The sequence below is a fragment of the Copadichromis virginalis genome, linkage group LG7 (assembly GCF_057382275.1).
Source record: "Copadichromis virginalis isolate Kocher_CV1m ecotype Utaka linkage group LG7, C_Virginalis_male_GT1.1, whole genome shotgun sequence".
NCBI lineage: Eukaryota > Metazoa > Chordata > Actinopteri > Cichliformes > Cichlidae > Copadichromis > Copadichromis virginalis.
In genome coordinates this window covers 20,490,606-20,510,693 of record NC_140624.1, presented here as the reverse complement: position 1 = coordinate 20,510,693, position 20,088 = coordinate 20,490,606, and the positions used below count along the sequence as shown (strand labels likewise).

The 20,088-nt window shown below is 39.5% G+C and overlaps 1 protein-coding gene and 2 long non-coding RNA genes across 3 annotated transcripts; all 3 read left to right on the top strand.

Annotated features, from left to right (window-relative positions):
• The first annotated feature begins 207 nt into the window (after positions 1 to 207).
• LOC146704946 (uncharacterized) lies at positions 208 to 4,367 on the top strand. Its single transcript, XR_014921244.1, has 3 exons — positions 208 to 1,498; positions 2,319 to 2,696; positions 3,103 to 4,367. It is a non-coding gene; the product is annotated as an uncharacterized LOC146704946 (long non-coding RNA).
• Positions 4,368 to 8,343: 3,976 nt separating this feature from the next.
• Positions 8,344 to 11,533, top strand: LOC146704945 (phospholipase A2 inhibitor subunit B-like). The gene is made up of 4 exons (XM_085465156.1): positions 8,344 to 8,600; positions 9,036 to 9,149; positions 10,304 to 10,378; positions 10,639 to 11,533. The coding sequence occupies exons 1-4, from the start codon at positions 8,453 to 8,455 to the stop codon at positions 11,022 to 11,024; spliced, it is 723 nt and encodes a 240-aa protein (XP_085321282.1). The 5' UTR covers positions 8,344 to 8,452; the 3' UTR covers positions 11,025 to 11,533.
• Positions 11,534 to 14,005: 2,472 nt separating this feature from the next.
• Positions 14,006 to 15,440, top strand: LOC146704944 (uncharacterized). Its single transcript, XR_014921674.1, has 3 exons — positions 14,006 to 14,374; positions 14,844 to 14,939; positions 15,227 to 15,440. It is a non-coding gene; the product is annotated as an uncharacterized LOC146704944 (long non-coding RNA).
• Positions 15,441 to 20,088: the final 4,648 nt, after the last annotated feature.

Genomic DNA, 20,088 nt, shown 5'->3' with positions numbered 1-20,088 from the left:
GTAACATCCCCCCCCCCCCTTACATTCAAGCTCTACCAAAACAACAAAGACACCTAATTGTGAGCTGCGTGACAGTGCATTAGCTACTATATTGTCAGTACCTTTTTTGTGTTTGATCACCAGATTATAATCCTGGGCCAGCAGTGCCCAGCGCATCAGTCATTGGTTGTGGTTGTACATCCGGTTCAGAAAAATGAGGGGATTGTGATCTGTGAACACGGTCACCGGTAGGGTTGCCAACCGTCCCTTAAAAAACGGAATCGTCCCGTATTTAGAAACAAAAGCACACGTCCCGTGTTGAGCTAATAAGGGACGCACTTTGTCCCGTAATACAGTGAGAATCAAAAGTAGTCTATAAATGTTAATGGAATTAACGCTTTGTTTGAAAGCATAACTCCCAGCCCCTCTCCTGCTTTGTGACCAATGAGCTGACAGCACACTTATGACAATTCAGATTACCGCTCATCTCATTGGTCGAGGAAAGGTCGCTTGCGGAGAAAATACCGGAAGACAACAGATGACCACAACAAGAAGCATGGCCAACAGGGAAACAAACGCCGACACTGCGGTCTCGGACGACAGTACACCTAAAGCTGGGCAGACACTGTGTGATTTTTTTCAGTCACGTTATTCAGCTCCTGCTCAAACTGCACGATTGACTCGCAGGGGTTAGAAGTTGGTAGGTCACGATGCAGGTCTCACACTATACCGCCCGATGCTCTGATGCGACCCGAGTGCTCACACTGTGCCTCCATAACATGAAGGTTATAACAGAAAATCTGTCGCTCTGTCTTTCACTCACACAGACACACCACCACCATCAACTTTGCTAAATTGCTAATGAAAAACATTGATCAGGCAGCTGTGATTGAGCAGCATGTAAATCCAACTATTTTCACGGTTGTTGTGGTCGTGATAATTGTGTGATGCCACATCGAAAAGGCTCGGATGAGCTTTCCGAAGTTCTACAAGTTGTGCCTCCATCACTTGTGTCCAGATCACACGCTGCACTGCCGTGCTGCTCCGTCTTTTTCACCGACGTTTACGTGTTTGCGCGTGAGCAGTGTGAGCGGCTCACGAGCGATTGATGATCGGGAGCTGCTCGAGGTGTTAATCGCTTCTCGTTACCCCACGTATACTACACGATGCACGATGAAGGCCAAAATTGGGCCGATCACCAAATCGGTCGCACGACTCAAAAATCGTCTCAAAATGGGCCAGAAATCGCACAGTGTGAGCCCAGCATTAGAGCAGCAATGTTTGTTCGCTCAGAGAAAGAAAAAAAGGCTGCAAAAGCACAGGGAGGAATGGGAAAAGGGAAACACCTGGCTGGAAAAGGTCACCATAACACCTATAAAGCGCACTGCACTGTGTGCCGGCGCACTTTTTCCATAGGCATGCTTCTAATGGTGGGCACATGAAGAACATGAGGGGCGTGAAAGCTCAGGGAACCCTTAACCAATTTCTTGTCCACCAGGCCACGGCAGAAGCAGATATGGTATGTAAACACTGGTTTGTTTTTTAAACCCTCTGGTTAAGGTTAATATGGGCATGTGCAGTGAATATCAGCGCTATGTGGCCAGAAGTGTGATAATATAATTTATTTTGTGTAATAAACAACTGCAAGGATAGATGATTACAACAAATAGATGACTAATACGTAAAAGTAATACATAGATGAATAATGATGATGAGTTATGATGCGTAATCATGGGAACAAGTGGGTTTACAAACAGGAGCAGCTGATTAGCATTAGAAAAGCTGAAATAATACCTCAACTGAAGCCAATTGTACTAAATGCACTAAATGTGCACAGTTGCAAGAATATTTTTCGTTCTATTGCTTTCTATTAATTTATATAATTTTAAGTTAAGCAGGACAGAGTTCTTTTAAAGAAAGATTTACTTTTATTCTCAAAAGTTAAGCATGACAGGCTTCTGTTTAAGAAAGAGACCTGTTTTACTGTGTTAATGTTGTCATTTTGAGCTAAAAATAAATGGCTAAATGATCATTTGTTTCCCATATGGTCATATCACAAAGAATATGCATCTGCTTAAATCAAATTCAAGTCAAATGGTTAAAAAATAATTTCACACACACAAAAAAGAGCTACCACACTGGGAAGGGTGAAGACAACTAGGTTGCCCGGCCCTGGCCACGAGGTGTCCCTTATTTATTTTTCAGGGAGTTGGCAACCCTAGTCACCGGGGAAGAGCTGGAGCCCACATACACTGTGAAATGCTGCAGAGCCAGAAGCAGAGCTAAAGCTTCCTTCTCTATGGTAGAGTAGTTCAGCTGATGCCGTTTGATCTTCACAGAGAAATAACAGACCGGATGGCACACACCCTCCTCATCATCCTGCAGTAGGACAGTTCCAGCTCCGGTGGCGCTGGCATCGACCTCTAGCTTGAAGGGTCGAGAGAAATTAGGAGCCGCCAAGACAGGGGTGCTGCACAGGAGGGATTTTGCTGACTCAAAGGCATGCTGGCACTCAACTGACCATTCAAAAGGCACCTTTGGACTACATAGTTTGGTTAGCGACCACCAGAAACGTTCTTACAGAAGCACCGGTAATATCCGGTCATACCTAGGAACCGCTTCAGTTCCCGTCTGGTGGTTGGAATCGGGTAGTCTAAGATTGCAGCAATCTTCGCCTCCACCGGGCTGACCTGTCCAAACCCCACCTGCTTACCTAGGTAAGTGACTGTTGCCTTACCAAACTCGCATTTAGTGAGATTGAGGGTCAACGAGGCCTCGGCTAGCCGCTGAAACACTGTCCTCAGGAGGGACATATGATCTCCCCATGTGTCTGTGTATAGCACTACATCATTTAGATACACATTGCACTGGGACACATCTCCCAACACCAACTGCATTAAACGTTGAAAGGTAGCTGGGGCATTTTTCATGCCAAAGGCCATTAGTGTATATTGCATGAAGTGGTCAGGTCATGCTGGCTCAGGGTATCTAAAACAGGCTCTACAACAGGATTGTTGGTCACCTCAGGGGTAGGATAAACTTTCCCACCCGCTATGTCATTTCCCATTATAAAATTCACCCCATTAATCATTCTTAAATTCCTTTGTCCGCATTTGTTTACAGATCGAAGCACGGTCAGCAGCTTTGCAGGCCGCACACTACCAATCGAAAAGGACACTTTTTTCCCTGGCAAAATCAAGATAGGACTGACCCTGTCCCCTATTCAATCTCCGGAAACGCTGCCTATAAGTCTCTGGGACCAGCTCATAAGGATATAAGGATAGCACTTTTCAGCTTGTCATAGTCCAGGCAGTCCTCAGCTGACAACGAGGAACAAACTTCCTGAGCCTTACCTGCCAGCTTACATTGTAGCAAAATGGCCCATGAGTCCCGTGGCCAGTGCAAGGCTGTGGCTATTCGCTCAAATGACTCGAAATAGATGTCAACCTCATTGTCGCGGAACACCGGAACCAGACGACTGTTTTTCCCCACATCAAACGGTATGTCTGCCTGCCGAATGGAGGCAGTCACAGGAAGGGAAGCCGGCTGGAGTTCCAACTGTCACAACTTGACAGCTGTCTCCGCCTCCACCTCCACCTTTTGCAATTCAACCTCCCTTACAGTATGTTAAAAACTGTTAACAAACTGTACAGTGACAGACATGTTTACTAATTAATCAAGTACATCATAATTGTTTTCATAAAAATTTGTTAGTTTTTTATAGTCATGTTTTAACAGTATTTTATTCTCCTCATCTCAATAGTGCTTTGCCTGTTAGAAAACTAGGTGGCGCTCCAAGTTAAGTTTAATAGCTTCACTACCCCATAGACCCAAGTTCAAGGTGTGTCCAGATGTTGCTTGTTACAAGAATTTGGATGCTATTGTAGCTCTAATGTAATAGAAACTCTTGAGATTAAGAATCCTGGGCCCAGATAGTGTCATGACACTGGGTCTGTGACTCAGTGTTTATGTGTTTTCTGGTGTGATTGATATTCATTGATTTAGTGTCGTTCATGTTTCTGGTTCTTAGCTGTTTTCTGCTTACGTTATATTTATAGTTTCTAGTCTTTAGTTTTCTGTCACTATGGTTTCCCTGTGTTCCACATCTAGTTACTCTTGTGTCCATGTTCTATATTCCCTCTCTGTCTCCTGCAGTCAGAATGACTGTTTCTTCCCCAGACTCAATGTTAAGCTTGCATCTCCATATCTGTGTCTTTCCTGTTTTATTTTGACAGTCCCTTGTCCTGTGTTCATTGTCTTCAGTATTGCTTCCACCTTGTCTAATTGTGTCCAGTGTTTAAAAAGTTTAAAAAGGTGATAATTAGAATACAGTTACTTTGTTGAAATAAATTGATTACATGGTGGTCAACAAAACCAGCAGTGCATGGGCAGGAATGCATTTCTTACGTGGAAATTCTGGCAGCACTTCACATTTAAAGAATAAAGGGATGGGCAAAATCTGACCATGCAATGCGAATTCTGTTTGCCAGCAACTAAGCTGCTCTCAGTGTGAAAAGATTCCACCTCTAACCTAAAGAAACATCTGGAAGTTAGTTCTTTTTTAAAAACTAATGTTAGCCTACTGCATCTACCTTGTTTTAGTTGTGGCAGCTACCTGGGTTATATTCCACTTCAGTATCTTCGATGTACTATTGCTGTGTTTGTTACTATTACTGAAGGCTACTTGCCACCAAGCTAATATTGCTAGCTGGCGTTAGCCGAATTTAGTTCATAGACTGCAGACTGTTAGACTTGATGGATAGCATTAACAACCTGCTAACGGCAAATAATCTTGTGCAGTTCTGAAGCAGTCTTTGAAGTAACCTTCATTTTTTTTACTTAGTTTGTTGCTTATGAGCCATTTTAAAAGCAGAACTGTAAGTGTTTTCTCAATACATCATATTTTGGTCAACTATCAGAAGCTAACTAGAAGCTAAAAGACAATTTACAAAAAACAGTCAAGTGGAAAAAAAGTAAAACACTTCAGTGTTACTAAAAATCTATAAATTTCCACTTTTCCTTTAGCTTGCGATATTGTTTTTGTTAGAGCGATAAGCTCTAACCTCAGTCTCTGCTCTTTGTATCGCTGCTGCAATAAGGCATATTGTGGGTAATATGTTGCCATTTTTAGAGCTACACTGATAAACCGATCAAATAATTCCCTGGATGGAAATTATGTTGCTCATTGTTTGAAATTTTAACAGATTTTTTAGTTTGTAGAGCTCAGGGAAATCACAAGATCTGCAGTTTTGTTTAACAACTTTTTTAGTTTCACAATTACACCTGTTTGTTTTCTTTTTTCTGTGTTTTAAACTGCTTCTAATAACAAAAAAGAAACGTAGGTGAGGTTCCCTGAAAGGAGTTCTTTACCTAGAAACTCATTTTGAGTCCAGTCTTTGAATGGCGACCCATGCAAGTCCCTCACCTCACTGACTATCATTCTCTTAAGGGCTTTATAAATCTGAAGCATTGTTGTTCTTAAAACAACAATTTAAGTGTGTTGTTTGTTAATATTTCCAGAAAATATGCGTAACTAACTGTAACGAAAGGAACACAGAAATTGTCAGATGACATTAAAGTGGCTGAGTGTAAGAGAGTGTTATGGACAGTGCAAAAAAGTAGCTTTACTGAGACCGTACATATAAGCCACACAATTTAAAGAAAACACACAAGAATCTTATTTTCAGGGGACTATGAGAGGATTTTGATTGACATCTGATGTTTTGAGTTTCCACGGACACGCTATACGGCGTCCAGAGGACGGTCTGTGTATTCAACCTCACCTCTGGCGCCGGCGCCCACCTCTCAATTTGAAATGCATGTAGACATTGAGGGTTCTCAGGAGGGGCCGTGCTGACACCTGCTGCTCTCCGACAGGAAGCTGCCCCTCTCATGGTCCTCCTTGGGCTCTCGCGCTTTGCGGACCTCTGGATGTCTGGGGCCTGGGTCTCCTCTATGCCTGCTTCATGCTCTGGGAGACGGGGCTATGGACCCCCACATCCTCGATGGTGAAACCTTTTGAATACAAGCGTGCTCATCCACACAGGTGTACACATGGGTGCTCACAGACACAAGCTATATCTTTCTTGGCTGCTTCCTCAAAACACATTGTGTGCTGTCAGTCTTGTGTGCTGCGCAACAACATTCCAACTGGTGTTGGCCCGAGGGGCCGATGGCGCGATATGGCAGCCTCGCTTCTGTCAGTCAGTGAATGTGAGAGTGAATGAATAGTGGCATTTTAAAGCGCTTTGGGTGCCTTGAAAAGCGCTATATAAATCCAATCCATTATCATTACACGTTATAATTTATTGCAATGGTGTTGTGTTTATTGTATTGCTTTCTTCTTGAACCAAACAGGACATGCTAAAAGAAAAAGAAAAAAAAGTGGATACGTGTATGTTTCTATCTTTCCAGGCCAGAGACAGGAAGGTGGCTAGAGGTCTGGACGGTGCACAACTTTATGGCTCCACTGCTCACCATTCCAACATGATACATTTCAAAGAAATATAAATGACCTGGTTTCAAAAAAGTAATGTCTATTCATTGTTTCGCTTTAAAATTTGATCACATCTGAAAACATGCACAATGAATTGATAAAAAACAACAAATGAATTGTAACTGAATAGAATCTGAGGCTTGTGGGGATAGGTTAATTGGATAATCCAAATTGTCACTAGGTGTGAATGTGCAAGTGAATGTGAGTGCGAATGGTTGTCTGTCCCTGTGTGTTGGCCCTGCGACAGACTGGCGACCTGTCCAGGGTGTACCCTGCCTCTCGCCCTATGACAGCTGGGATAGGCTCCAGCGCCCCCTGCGACCCTGAAAAGGATAAGCGGAAGCGAATGGATGGATGGATGGATAGAATCTGAGGCAGTAGCAATAGTTTAATAGCTTAATTGAAAAAAGAAACATTTTGATCATCTGTCATCTGAAAGTGCACAATCTTAGTGATTCAATCCTATCAAAGCCATCAGTGCAGAAAACCATAAGAGTATATACATTATTAAAATATATAATTTATAATAAAGACACACTATTAAGCATTAGTAAGGTATTAGTAAGTGTTTCAGTCATCATTCATAAAACATTATAAAGCATTACTCCTCCTTTCTAAAAAACTGATATAAATGTTTATTCTTGATTAATAGGTTCATGTATCATGCATATATAATATATAACTGTGATCAAAGTATTTACATGTATACTATTAAGTTCACATGCACTATTAAGATTAAGGTATGAGCTCATTTTTTGTGAATTTATTAATAGAGAATTTTATAAAAACTTATTTGATTATTATTTTATGTACTTATTTTTTTTTAATTCATAGTTAATTCAGGCAATTACTGGTAGTCATTTAACCATTTTGTGTGACTTCATCTAAATTGATTATTATGTTTACCTTATAAAGCATTTATTAATGAAAATCAAGTAGCTCACAAAGTCTTGGTTATCTTGACAACAGAAAAATGACAGACAAATCAAAAAGAGATACAAAACATACCAATATTTATTGCCAGGTGTAAATGTCAACCCCCAGAGATTTGCAGAAGATTGCAACGTAAGTTGGAACAGCGTCTAAGATGGTAAGAGGGGTTTAAGACAGAAAGAGAAGTTGGAGCTACAGGATATCTTACCTTTAAAATACTGAAGCTTCTTCATTTAAAATAAAATATGAATGAGATTATCACAAAAGTAACTGTTTCACAGAGCCTCACGAACAGTTGTAAACACTATAAACAAAATGCCCATTATATTAAGCCAATAAGCAGGAAAATGTCTCTGGGATGTTTTTAATTACTTTAGTTGATTCCTAAAGTTCAACTTTCCTCAGGTCTGTAGTCTGTTACCGAGCTTTAGTAAGATAACTCAGCACCCACTCAGGTTCAGGTCCAAAATGCTCCTGAATTAGTCAAAATAGTAAGAGTGATGTTGTTCTTTCACACATGTAAAGTCAGCTTAAATAAACAAATTACAAGACACTTTGGAGCTGAATATAACTTTATAAATTACATAATAAGGAGGAGCAATACTTTATAAGTGATAAATAAAGCACTTACTAACACCTAGTTAATCCTTTATAGTGTGTAATTATTATAAAGTGTTATCAAATGATGTTGCTTGAATGGACGTTTGTCTATACACACTTTAGTCTTTCTCAGACCTTTTTTGTTACAAAGAGGAAGGCTTTGGGCCTCATAGTTTTTTTGTCTCTTTTCTGCCTTGTTTCCAATCAAATACTCACCTGGTTTTTATTTCCTCTTCAACGAGTGGCTCATATATTTTTGACTTTGAGTTCTGAGCTGTATTTGTTTGAAAGCAGCACACAAAGCAGCCCAGTGGATAACTGCTTGTATACTGGTGAGTTTTTATTATATTTTAATGTTAATACCATTTAACAAATTAACATCTCTGAATAACTTTGAAAACCTTTAACACCTTCTTGTTTATCTTTAAGCTCTGCATTTAAACAATGATGGCATGGCTCCAATTTTGTATCCTTTTCCTGGTGGCTCCAATTGGGTACAGTCAGAATCCAGGTCCTCGTGGTCCCAAAGGAGACAGTGGACTTCCTGGACCAGCTGGTCCACCTGGAGTACCAGGACCAGTAGGTCAAAAAGGTGAGCAATAATCCTACAAACCACAAGACTACTGACCAGATACTATTTATAGTTTATCTAAAGCTTGTTACAATTCTTTTGTATAGCCAAATAAGTTTTCATGATGTATCAACAGAGGCTTATGCTACAAAGTATGAATGGCAGTGACACTGAATGAGCATTTTATGACATCAGATAGTGGAGGCTCAATATATTTATACTTCTATATACACTTTATACTTAGATATATGGTTAAGTGCATTAAATATGGTCTTTTTTTGGTGCTGACGTGAAGCTAAAATTCCCATTTGAGTAGTGATTAATTAATAATAAGGTATTTAACTGCTTTTTAGCTCTGTATAACCAGTTTCCTAACGTTGTGAGAGAATTTTTCCTCTTTGGGCTGTGAGTGAATATCTGAACATATGGTATGATACTTCCATACCTGCTTTAAAGGAGATACTGGAGTTAATGGACCAGTTGGATATGTTGGACTAGTTGGAGGACGTGGATTTCCTGGAAGACCTGGACTTCCTGGACAATCTGGAGAAGATTCTGACTGCAGAACAGGTGAAGATCAATTTTTATTAGTTTCATTAGTTACTAAGTTTTATTTTTCATTTTTGCACACAAGGGCAGCACCAACTACTTTCTTTGCTATGAAACATTCCCATAGATGCATTCAGTGTCCTTAACCATTGTAACTTTCTTTCTTTCAGTCCAACCACTCGTTGTATCTATCTGTCGTAAATGCCGTACAGGGGGCTGTACTCCCATGATGTTTCCTCTTCTTGCTCCTCTTCTGCCTGAGATATTCACTAAGCACATAATTGGTTGTGGCCATGTTTTTGATGTACTCATGGATCTTTGTTGTCTTCTCCTGGACAGTGGTTCTCACTAGTCCTTGATTTCCTTGCTTCCGCTTGAGTATAGAGTCTCTGGGTGTTGGACTTGAGGTGAAAACAACACAAGTACTAAAATCAAGGACTATGCCAAATAAAAATCTATTGAGGCAAGCATGAGTGTAGTAGGACTTGTACTAGGCATATATCAATGGCAGTGATAGGAGCTGACTCTGACGATTGAATGGACTGACAGGAGCAAAAGTAAAAACAACCTCTGTTAAATTTGATGCAGAATTTTAAATGTAATTTATACAAATTACTTTTACCATTTTAATCAGTAGGGTTTATTAATATCAAATTGTTGTTTTATATAGTGTCACTACTCACAGCAGTCCTCTTGGCACTTCACTGCATACACTATATTACTCTGTTTATGCTGGGGTACCTGATCCTTGGTTTAGAACGATATTTAGTGTAATGTGTTTTGGAATGTGAAAGACACAGAAATGTGGTATTTGAAAAAATGCATCTTAGCTATAATTTTAATTGATTACTAGTGCTGTCTGCGTTAATCTCATTAAAATGGCGTTCACGCCATAACCGCATTAACTTGGCAAATCTCCCTTAAGGAGTTAGCGCAGATTGCCCCGTGTGAGGGGCTGATGGCGCTAACGCGTTAACGAGCTAACCGCGCTAACAAGCTAACCGCGCTAATGAGCTAACCGTGCTAACGTGTTGACGCCGTGCATGATTAGAGATTTGAAGCTCAAAAGAGAAAAACTAGCTTTTATTTAATAACAGTTTGCAATTTTAAACATACACAAAGAAATGTTGGTCCCAAATGACTACAACACTGATAATTTTATCTGTTTGATCTAGAGCTCTTTGGTTACATAGACCAGGACCTTCAAACCATTAGAGCCCTAAAGGAAACAATAACCAAGTTAGAGCTGGGTAAGTGTCATCAGCAGCAACAGGACATAGGTTTTACAGTAACTCCATCATTAATAACTCTGGGGGGTTTCCTTGTTTGCTTTTAAAATTTCAATTATCTTTCAGATTATTATTTAACATAATAATTTGAACTTTGAGCAATAAAGCTAAATGGAAGGATACATGGTGTGTAATGACTAGACGAAATCTTTTTTCTGCTGGTTTCTTTAAAATAAAAGTAGTTCATTCCAATTTCTCTTTCTATGCTGTTTTTTTTTCAGTTATAAACTACGATTTTGCCCGAGGAGTTGATGATGGAAAATATTTTGTGTCCAACAAGGAAAGAGGCTCTTTCCTCCAAGCTGTTGAGTTCTGCTCCCAGCGAGGATTAGAGCTGGCTTTGCCCCAGAGTGATAAAGAGAATAGCTTACTCACTGAAGTGTTTGAAAACAGTCCTAAAACAGTCTGGATTAATGCCAGCAATGGAAGAGCAGAGGGAAACCTTGGAGCTGATATGAAAAACCGACCTCTGACCTTTACCAGCTGGGCAGAAGGGCAGCCAGACAAATCCATCCAGGATCCAAGCTGCACCACGTTGTCAGAAGACGGTGTTTGGAGAGTGACAAGTGAATGCTCTATGAATGCTTACATTGTTTGTCAGTTATAGAAATGCCTTTGATGACATGAAGTAAAGTGTAACTCTTTGGGTTCTGGTGTGGGGAAATCAAATGGAGTACAAATATGTAATCACACATCTATCTGGCGCAATTTTCCTATTCCTATAAAACAGGTCAAATCATTCTTTCAAATCTTTTATTACATTTTTAGGTAAAATGAAAAATTCTTTTGAGACCTGCAGTATTTAGTAACCATTCACCATACAGTAGCCATATTTATATTCATCCAGCAAAGTGAGAAGTCATGGAGGGTGTTCTGGTTTGGTGGCCCCAGCATCTCATCTCTGGTTTATTTGCATGACTTGATCAAACAACAAACTTGTTAGTGAGTGTGACATGGCTGGAATGAGAATTAGCAGCTCAAAGTCTGAGGCTAGTCTGTGGCTTGTTTCCAGATTTAAATGTATTGATTTTTTCAGCTTCCAAATGAATAAGCAGCTTGTAACCTGGAATGTAGCAGCAGTACATTATCATTTTGATTAAATCATTTCACCTTCATTACCTGAGCATGATTGTATCAATTTGTACATTGCACTTTCTAAGATTAAAATCATACATATATGTTTCACTAGATAAATGCTTTATAACCACAGTTTTATCATGAGAGAAATACTCAGACATGTAAAATGTTTAAATGTGGATGGTGGATTTGCAGGCAGATGTTAAAGAAATTTTAAGGTAAGTAACATTTTCTTTTCAAATAACTCTGTCATGTTCTTGGGTCTGTTGACCCAGCGTTTTAAGTTTTAGTTTATTTGGATGTTGTTTATGTTTAAGTTCATTAGATTAGCGAAGTTCATTTGGTTATTAGACTCCTTGTGTTTTCTTCCCCTGTATTTAAGTTTCCCTCACCCTTTGTGTTTCACGCTGCGTGTCTTATGTTATCAAGTTTGTATTATCATGTCTGTCTCATGTTTCCTGTTTTATTTTGAAGGAGTCGTGTGTTCTTTGTTCATTGTATTTAGTTTCACTTCCCTTGTACTATCATTAGGCTCATGTCAGTCAGCTGTTCCTCCATGTGTTCCCACTTCCCCTAATCACCTCCTGTGTATTTAAGTCCTCTGTTTTCAGTGTGTCATTGTCAGGTTGTCTGTTGTCCTTTGTGTCATGTTTCCAGGTTCTGTGCTCTAGGTATTTTTGTGTCCATGTTAGGGTTCATGTTTTGGGTTTCTGTGTTATCTTAGCTCTCCCAGTTTAGGTTATTGTTTAGCTTCTCCTCTGCCTTTTGTTTTGTAATGTTTTCACCAGCCTTAATAAACGGCTCGCTTTCTGTTAACATTTAAGTTTTGTTTCATGGTGTCTGCATTTTGGGTCCTTTTCATAATACATACAGTCTGCCTCTGCCAGAATGTAACAAACACTTCTACTAAAGCAATGCCTTTGTGCTAGTCAATTTTGTTATGACCAATAGTGGATTTGTGTCTGATGTTATTCTCATACAGTTGAGCAAATATTTTGTACTACCACATGTAAGAAATGTTCCTATTTTGGTAGTAACATCCAGGCATAGACTATGTGAATCTTCTTGTCTTTAAGTTTTTATATAAGTAATTTGTGCATAGATAAAAATCATTTAATATTTTAAAAATATATTAAATTGTGATTTTGGTGGATCATCTGTCTGCACTATCAGTTTTAAGTAAATTTAAATTGAATACTTTTAAAATAACAGGTTCCTTTTGAAGAAAACATTTGTAAAGCCTGACATTTGTTTGTAATAATGGTCAAAGCTTTTTATAGCATTTTTTCTGTATGTGTAATCTACAGATTAAAAAATAATTCAAGAGAATAACCACTGTAAGCGTTGAATCTGGCTAAACGTGGCCATTGGACTCCAAAACTGATGGATGTAGTTTCATTAAGGGGAGGAGCTAAAGGAGTGAGAATCAGGCTCATCAGTGACATGCTTCTTGAGGTATGATGATTATTTAGACCTTTGGCTTCAGCATGCACTTTGTTGGCAGTCACCCATATAGTTTATACTCATTTCGATACTTTATCTATGTTTTCTTAAATAGGACATGCAATCAAAGTATGGAGAGAAGTACCCATCGACTGAACCTGGGAGAGAGAAGAGGACCTTTTCATGGCGTCTGGTGTAAGTAATTCAGCATCTTGACCATGTAACAAAAATGAAATCCACACTGATCATAGTGTGGATTTTAAAATAGGGCATTTACTTGCTCCTGCAATACTCATTGTAAGTTAAATTTGTAAATATAAATATATATGCACTTTAAGTTAAACCTTGCTCAATAATCACCCCATATCACACCCATATCAATGACCAGTTCAGCACAGGTGTTGGACATTGTAAAATGCTCCTTGGAAAATTCAACTAATGAACATAGCACAAGGTTAAAATTTGGTTATCACATAATTTTCTTACACTGAACGAGAATAAGACCGAAGTCATAGTTTTTGATAGTCACGCTCCGCCAGACCAGTTAGCTGATGCCCTCGCATGTCTTCTCGCAAGCCATCTCTCGCTCACTGTAAGAAACCTCGGAGTATTACTGGAAAGCTCTTTTAAACTAGAGAAACAGGTCTCCATTGTGGTAAAAACAGTTTTTACCAGCTGTGCCAGATATCTAAAGCAAAGCTGTTCCTTCCTCTAAAGGACCTTGAAAAGCTTATCCACGCATTTATCACGTCCAGACTGGACTACTGTAACTCCCTCTACTTGGGCCTCCAACACTCTTCTCTTTACCGGCTTCAGTTAGTTAAAAATGCAGCTGTGCATCTCTTAACAGGTACTAGAATCTATCATCACATCACTCCAATTTTAGCCAACTTATATTGACTCCCTGTTAAATATCATATAGATTTTAAAATTATTTTGTTTACTTTTAAAATTCTAAACAATTTAGCGTCCAGCTATCTATCCAAACGCCTCCATTTTTACAATCCCAATAGAGCAGTAAGATCTTCCAATCAGATGCTCCTAACACAACCTAGGTCTCGACTGAAATCCAGAGGTGACCGGGCCTTTGCAACCATAGCACCTAGACTCTGGAATAACACCCTGTTTATATTCGTACCTCTGTGTCGTCTTTTAAATTGTGCCCTAAAACTTATTTTTTTACTTTGGCTTTTAATTCAAACTAGTTGGCTGTTATCTGGCTTGTTGTGTTGTCACCTATTGTTTCTTGCCCTGTTTTGTCTTAATTGTTTTGTTTTAATTGTCTCATGCTTTTACTCTGTCTGACTGTGAAGCACTTTGGTCAACTTCGTTGTTTTTAATATGTGCTATATATATTTTTTTACTTTGAGTACTTTGAGCTGTATTTGTTTGAAAGCAGCGCATGAAGCAGCCTAGTGGATAATTGCTTGTATATTGGTGAGTTTCTATTATATTTTAGTGTTAATACCATCCATTGATCCATCCATTCGCTTCCGCTTATCCTTTTCAGGGTCGCGGGGGTGCTGGAGCCTATCCCAGCTGTCATAGGGCGAGAGGCAGGGTACACCCTGGACAGGTCGCCAGTCTGTCGCAGGGCAGTGTTAATACCATTTAACAAATTAACATCTCTGAATAACTTTGAATACCTTTAACACCTTCTTGTTTATCTTTAAGCTCTGCATTTATAGGTTCATTATATTTATACAAATTACTTTTAGATATATGGTTAAATGTAATTATTGTGGTCTTTTTGTGGTGCTGACATAAGGCTAAAATTCCAGTTTGAGTGATTTTGAGCTCCATATAACCAGTTTCCTAATGTGGTGAGAGAATTTTACTCTTCAGACTGCAAGTGAATATTTGAACATATACGATCACAGCTGATACTTCTATACATGCTTTAAAGGAGATACTGGACTTGATGAACCACCTGGTTTAGCTGGAATAATTGGACCACATGGAATGACTGGACCATCTGGAAAACGTGCAGACTGCTGAGCAGGTGGTAATCAGTTTTTATCAGATTCATTAGTTTTTAAGTTGCATTTTTTATTTTTACACAATTAAATCATTTTGTATTAATTAAATTAATGGTTGATTTTGTATATGCTAAGCAAAAAACTAAAAAATCCAAAACAACAACAACAACCTCAAAAAGGATTGTTAGGTGACCTTCCTAAAACTGCAAAACCTTATGCATGTCAGGTCTATGCCACGAGCTCATGTGTTAATAAGTGTGTGTGTATCTCTCTATCTATCTGTATATATGTGTGTGTCTGTTTGATCCAGATCTCATTGGTTCCATGGACCAGGACCATCAAACCATTACATCCTTAAAAGAAAGCATATCTAAGATAGAGCTGACTAACTGTCATCAAGAGCAACTAGACATGAATTTTACAGTAGGGGGAACATTTTTATCTGTTTTGAAACATGTTCCAACTCTGGCTTGTTTGGTTTTTAAATGTAAATTATTTTTCAGACATTTATTTAACATTGTAATTTGAACAATAAAGTAAAATGAAAGGATACATCATGTGTGATAGCTAGACAAAACCTTTTTTACTGCTGTTTTTAACAAAATAAATAAAAGTAGTTCGTTCAGATTTCTTCTCTCTATGCTTCTGTTTTTCAGTTAAACTACAATTTTCAAGATTCAAGAATCAAGATTCAAGAGCTTTATTGTCAATACAGTAGTATACACAGTATACAGTGCATGCTGTTTCACCCTAAGCCCCCCATGGTGCATTTATAAATATATAAAGGATATATCTCCAAGAGATATAAAACTACTAATTAAAAATAAATAACACGCTAAGTTTTAGTAAAAATTAAGGGGGAAAAGTTACTAATTACTAACTATATAATTCTATACAATACTATAATGGTAACTATACAATATTAACTGTACGATAAACAAAGACAGGACAGGGACAATACAAAGTGGAATGTGCAGTAGGTATTGAATACCAGTTTCAAGTTATTGTCAGGATATTATTGACGAGACATGACAAAGACGTGCAAAATACAAAATGTGCAAATACAATATAATTTAGGTGTGTGTTCAGAACTATGTGACTGAGTGTACAAATAAGCATATTGTTCCCAGGTCCAGTTTGTAGTGGATTTGTGGTAGTTTTTGTTGTTTTTGAGTCTTTTGATGATTATTGTAAGGTGTTTGTAGAGGTGTATGTTTACATCAGTCCTTTTTGTGGTAGTGAGTTGAGGGCTCTGACTGCTTGGGGGAAGAAGCTCTTGCAGTGTCTGGTTGTTATGGTTTTAATGCTGCGAAACTGTCTGCCAGATGGAAGGAGGGAGAACAGTGCATGTGAGGGGACGAAATTGTCCTTCACTATGCTGTTTGCACGTCGAATGATGTGTCTGTCATAGAGTTGGGAGATGGATGTGAGAGGGCTTCCAATGATCGTCTGTGCTGTCCTCACTATCCACTGCAGAGACTTCTTTTCAGCGAGGGTGCAGTTCCCATACCAGATAGCAATGTAGCAGCAGAGGACGGTCTCATTGGTTCCCCGGTAAAATTATGTGAGGGTAGGAGAAGGGAGACTGGCCTTCTTCAATTTCCTAAGAAAGTGAAGACGTTGTTGAGCTTTCTTCATGATGGTGGTGGTGTTAAGGTTCCAGAAGAGATCATCTGATGTGTGCACACCCAGGAACTTCACACTGTTGACCATCTCAACAGCAGATCCGTTGTTGTGCAGTGGGGTGTGGGTCATTGAGCTCTTCCTGAAGTTAACAACCATCTCTTTAGTCTTCTGAACATTTAGAGACAGGTTGTTATTCTGACACCAGTCTACCGGGTGTTGTACCTCCTCTCTGTATTCAAACTCATCGTTGTTGGTGCTAAGACCCACCACTGTTGTGTCACCTGCAAACTTGATGATGTGGTTTGAGCTGTACTGTGCAGTACAGTCATGTGTTAGCAGGGTGAATAGAAGTGGGCTAAGCACACACCCCTGCGGCGATCCTGTGCTCAGTCTGATGACTTTGGAGGTTTTATTTCCTATGAAGACAGACTGGAGCCTGTCAGTTAGGAAGTCCAAGATCCAATTGCAGAGGGAGGTGTTTATTCCTAGTGAGTCCAACTTCTTTACCAGCTCCTGGGGAATGACTGTGTTGAATGCTGAGCTGAAGTCAATAAACAACTTAATAATAAACAACTTTTTGTCGAGATGGGAGAAAGAAAGGTGAAGAGCAGATGAGATGGCATCATCTGTGGATGATGTTATGTTATGTTGGCGATAAGCAAACTGTAGTGGGTCCAGATTCAGTGGAAGCTGAGTTTTCATGTGCCTCAATACCTGCCTCTCAAAGCACTGATGATGGGCGTAAGTGCCACCGGCCGGTAGTCATTGAGGCAGGATACAGTGGACTTCTTTGGCACTGGGATGATTTTTGTGGTTTTGAGGCATGCAGGTACCACAGCTGAGCTCAGTGATGTGTTTAGGATGTCCGTGATTTCCCAACAATGATTTCTCAGCACATGACAGCACAAATGAACTAGCTAATAGATGAGATGCATCCAGAATGGCTCACCAAAAGTCGAAATGTCCCCAGAAAGGACCAGTCCCATGGAACAACCAACAAATGACCTGCCTCAGCATGACATGAAAGCGAATACAAGAAAGTCTATGACACAGTACTTTATACATGCATCCTGGAATGGTTAGAACTGTACAAGATCCACATGACCCAAAATGAATTCAATGGGGACGTGAAAACAACACTAGAGGCAAATGTCAAGCCAGCTGCTCAAATCACCATAAACTGTGGGATTTACCAATGAGATGCTCTGTCCTCACTGCCGCTCTTCATAGGCCTGAACCCTGCAGCCAGATCATTAACAAGACTGAAGGGAGCAAGTATTATTCACCTCCTTTAAAGGGATGACATAATCACTGATCCATAACACCAGGATCTACAGTAATGACATCGGAATGTCATTCAGACTGGAAAAGTATAGCTGAATGGTAACAAATACAAGAAAGGGAGTCAGAAATGAGACGATTGCAGTACCCAAAAGCAACACTAGACACTGAGGATCGCTATGAGTACCTTGGAATCCCACAGGCGAACAGGAACCATGGAAGAGCCATTAGGAAAGCTGCAAATGCAACCAGAGATGATTGATAGGTTTGTAGCTTGAACCCATCCGCTGGAACGTTGAAGACAATATAATTACACAGCAAAGCAAGACACAAGTAGGCAATGTTCTTCATGTTTCTCGTGCACGGGAGAGAACCGGACAAACGCCGTTCCTTCGCTTGACCCCAGTTGCTCTCGCCCGCTCTCCCGTACCACTGTTCTTTTATTGAGGTTACATGAATATGCATAGGTTCATTAACATATGACGTCTACATACACACAAAGAGTACCTTGCCTGTGTGTGTGTGTGTGTGTGTGTGTGTGTGTGTGTACTGCTGATCAAAGGGTCAAACATCCTTGGTCAGGAAGAGGGTAGCCTCCCCCTCACCCTAGATAACACGGTGAGGAAGTCCTGCAGTTCATCTAAACAAGGAGCACTTAGACTAGAACAGACGCAGCTACGTTAATCCTACCATAAAACAATAAGACACGGTACGACCTCTCATGCTCCCAGAGTGCTGTCTAATACACACAAAGTTTGCAGACTATCAAGGATCAAAACCTCTACCAATCTACAACTAATTACAAAACTCTAAGCATATATAAGTAAATATTTCTAGGCATAAATGACAATCAACAATACAAACTCTAACAATGATCATGTGCTTAGTGAGCACCTCGGGCAGCAGAAACCCAAGAAAGAAGAGGAGCAAGAAGAGAAACTACAATGGAAGGACAGAATGCTGCACGATGTGTCCCACCAGGAGATAGAAGAAGTGATTGATATCGAGCAATCCTACCAATGGCTGAAGAAAGCTGGACTGAAAGACAGAATAGAAAAAACCTTCATTATCCCACGGATTAGAAATTTGGGTGTTACACAGCTCTTATAGCAAGGTAGATCTAAACAAAAGTAGTCCCATATACATAAGCAACTGAAATTCGAACAGATAAAAAATGTACTGAGATATATATAGAATGTACAGGGATATGTATAAAATGTACCGAGACAGCACAGAGGACCTAGTCATGCCAGCAAAGGAACAAGCTCTAAGCACAAGATCAATAAAAGCTGGGGTCTATCACATCTGGCAAGACCCCAGGTGCAGGCGGTGTAACGATGCCCCTGAGACAATCCATTACCAGAGATGGGCAGTAACGCGTTACTGTAATCTGAATACTTTTTTCAAGTAACGAGTAAAGTAAGGGATTTCTATTGCAAAAACGGTAATTAGATTACCGTTACTTTCCCGTAGGAATGCTGCGTTACTGCGTTACTAAAACCGTGATTTTTTTGCGAGAATGTCTCACGACAGTGACGTAAGCGGGTGCGCCGTTAGTGACAACACCTGTGTGCAGATCAACAATGGATCACATATCGATTGTGGGAGAGAGTATGAGCGTGTAGCGTTTAAAGCGTGGAAGTACTGACCTTACTTTGAGTTTGATTCCATAAAAAGTGACAAAAACATTAGCGTCCACCATGCGTGGGAAGAAAACTTCTTTTTACAGCGAAAAAAACCCCTAAACTTCCAAGCAAGCACCGAGTGCGCAATGACGTAATGGGAAACTTCAACTGACCGCGGCACACCTGCACCAGGGTAAACCTCCGCCTACCGCAGTCCTGCTTTACAGGTGAAAATAGAGCAACAGGACCGCTGAGTCTTTGACTTTTATTTTCTGCTGTGTTTTACTTGCATCTATTTGAAAGAGTGAGTGTAAACACAAAAAATATTTATTTTATGTGCTGGAATGTGTAGAAAATAGGTTTAAATGTTAAACTAATTTATTCAAGTCAGAGAATGTTGCATATAATTAAATTTTTGCTTGATGCATAAAGTTAAAAGATTAAAACTGATAAAACAAGTGAAAAAAAAGAGACTTTTCCATTTGATTACATTTTGTATGATGGATTATGCAGAAAAAGTAGAATTGGGCTGAAAAATCTATCGCTTTATCACCTCTTCAGGTTGTAAATCGTGTTTTTAAAAAGTAACTAAGTAACTAAGTAATTAATTACTTTTGAAAATAAGTAATCAGTAAAGTAA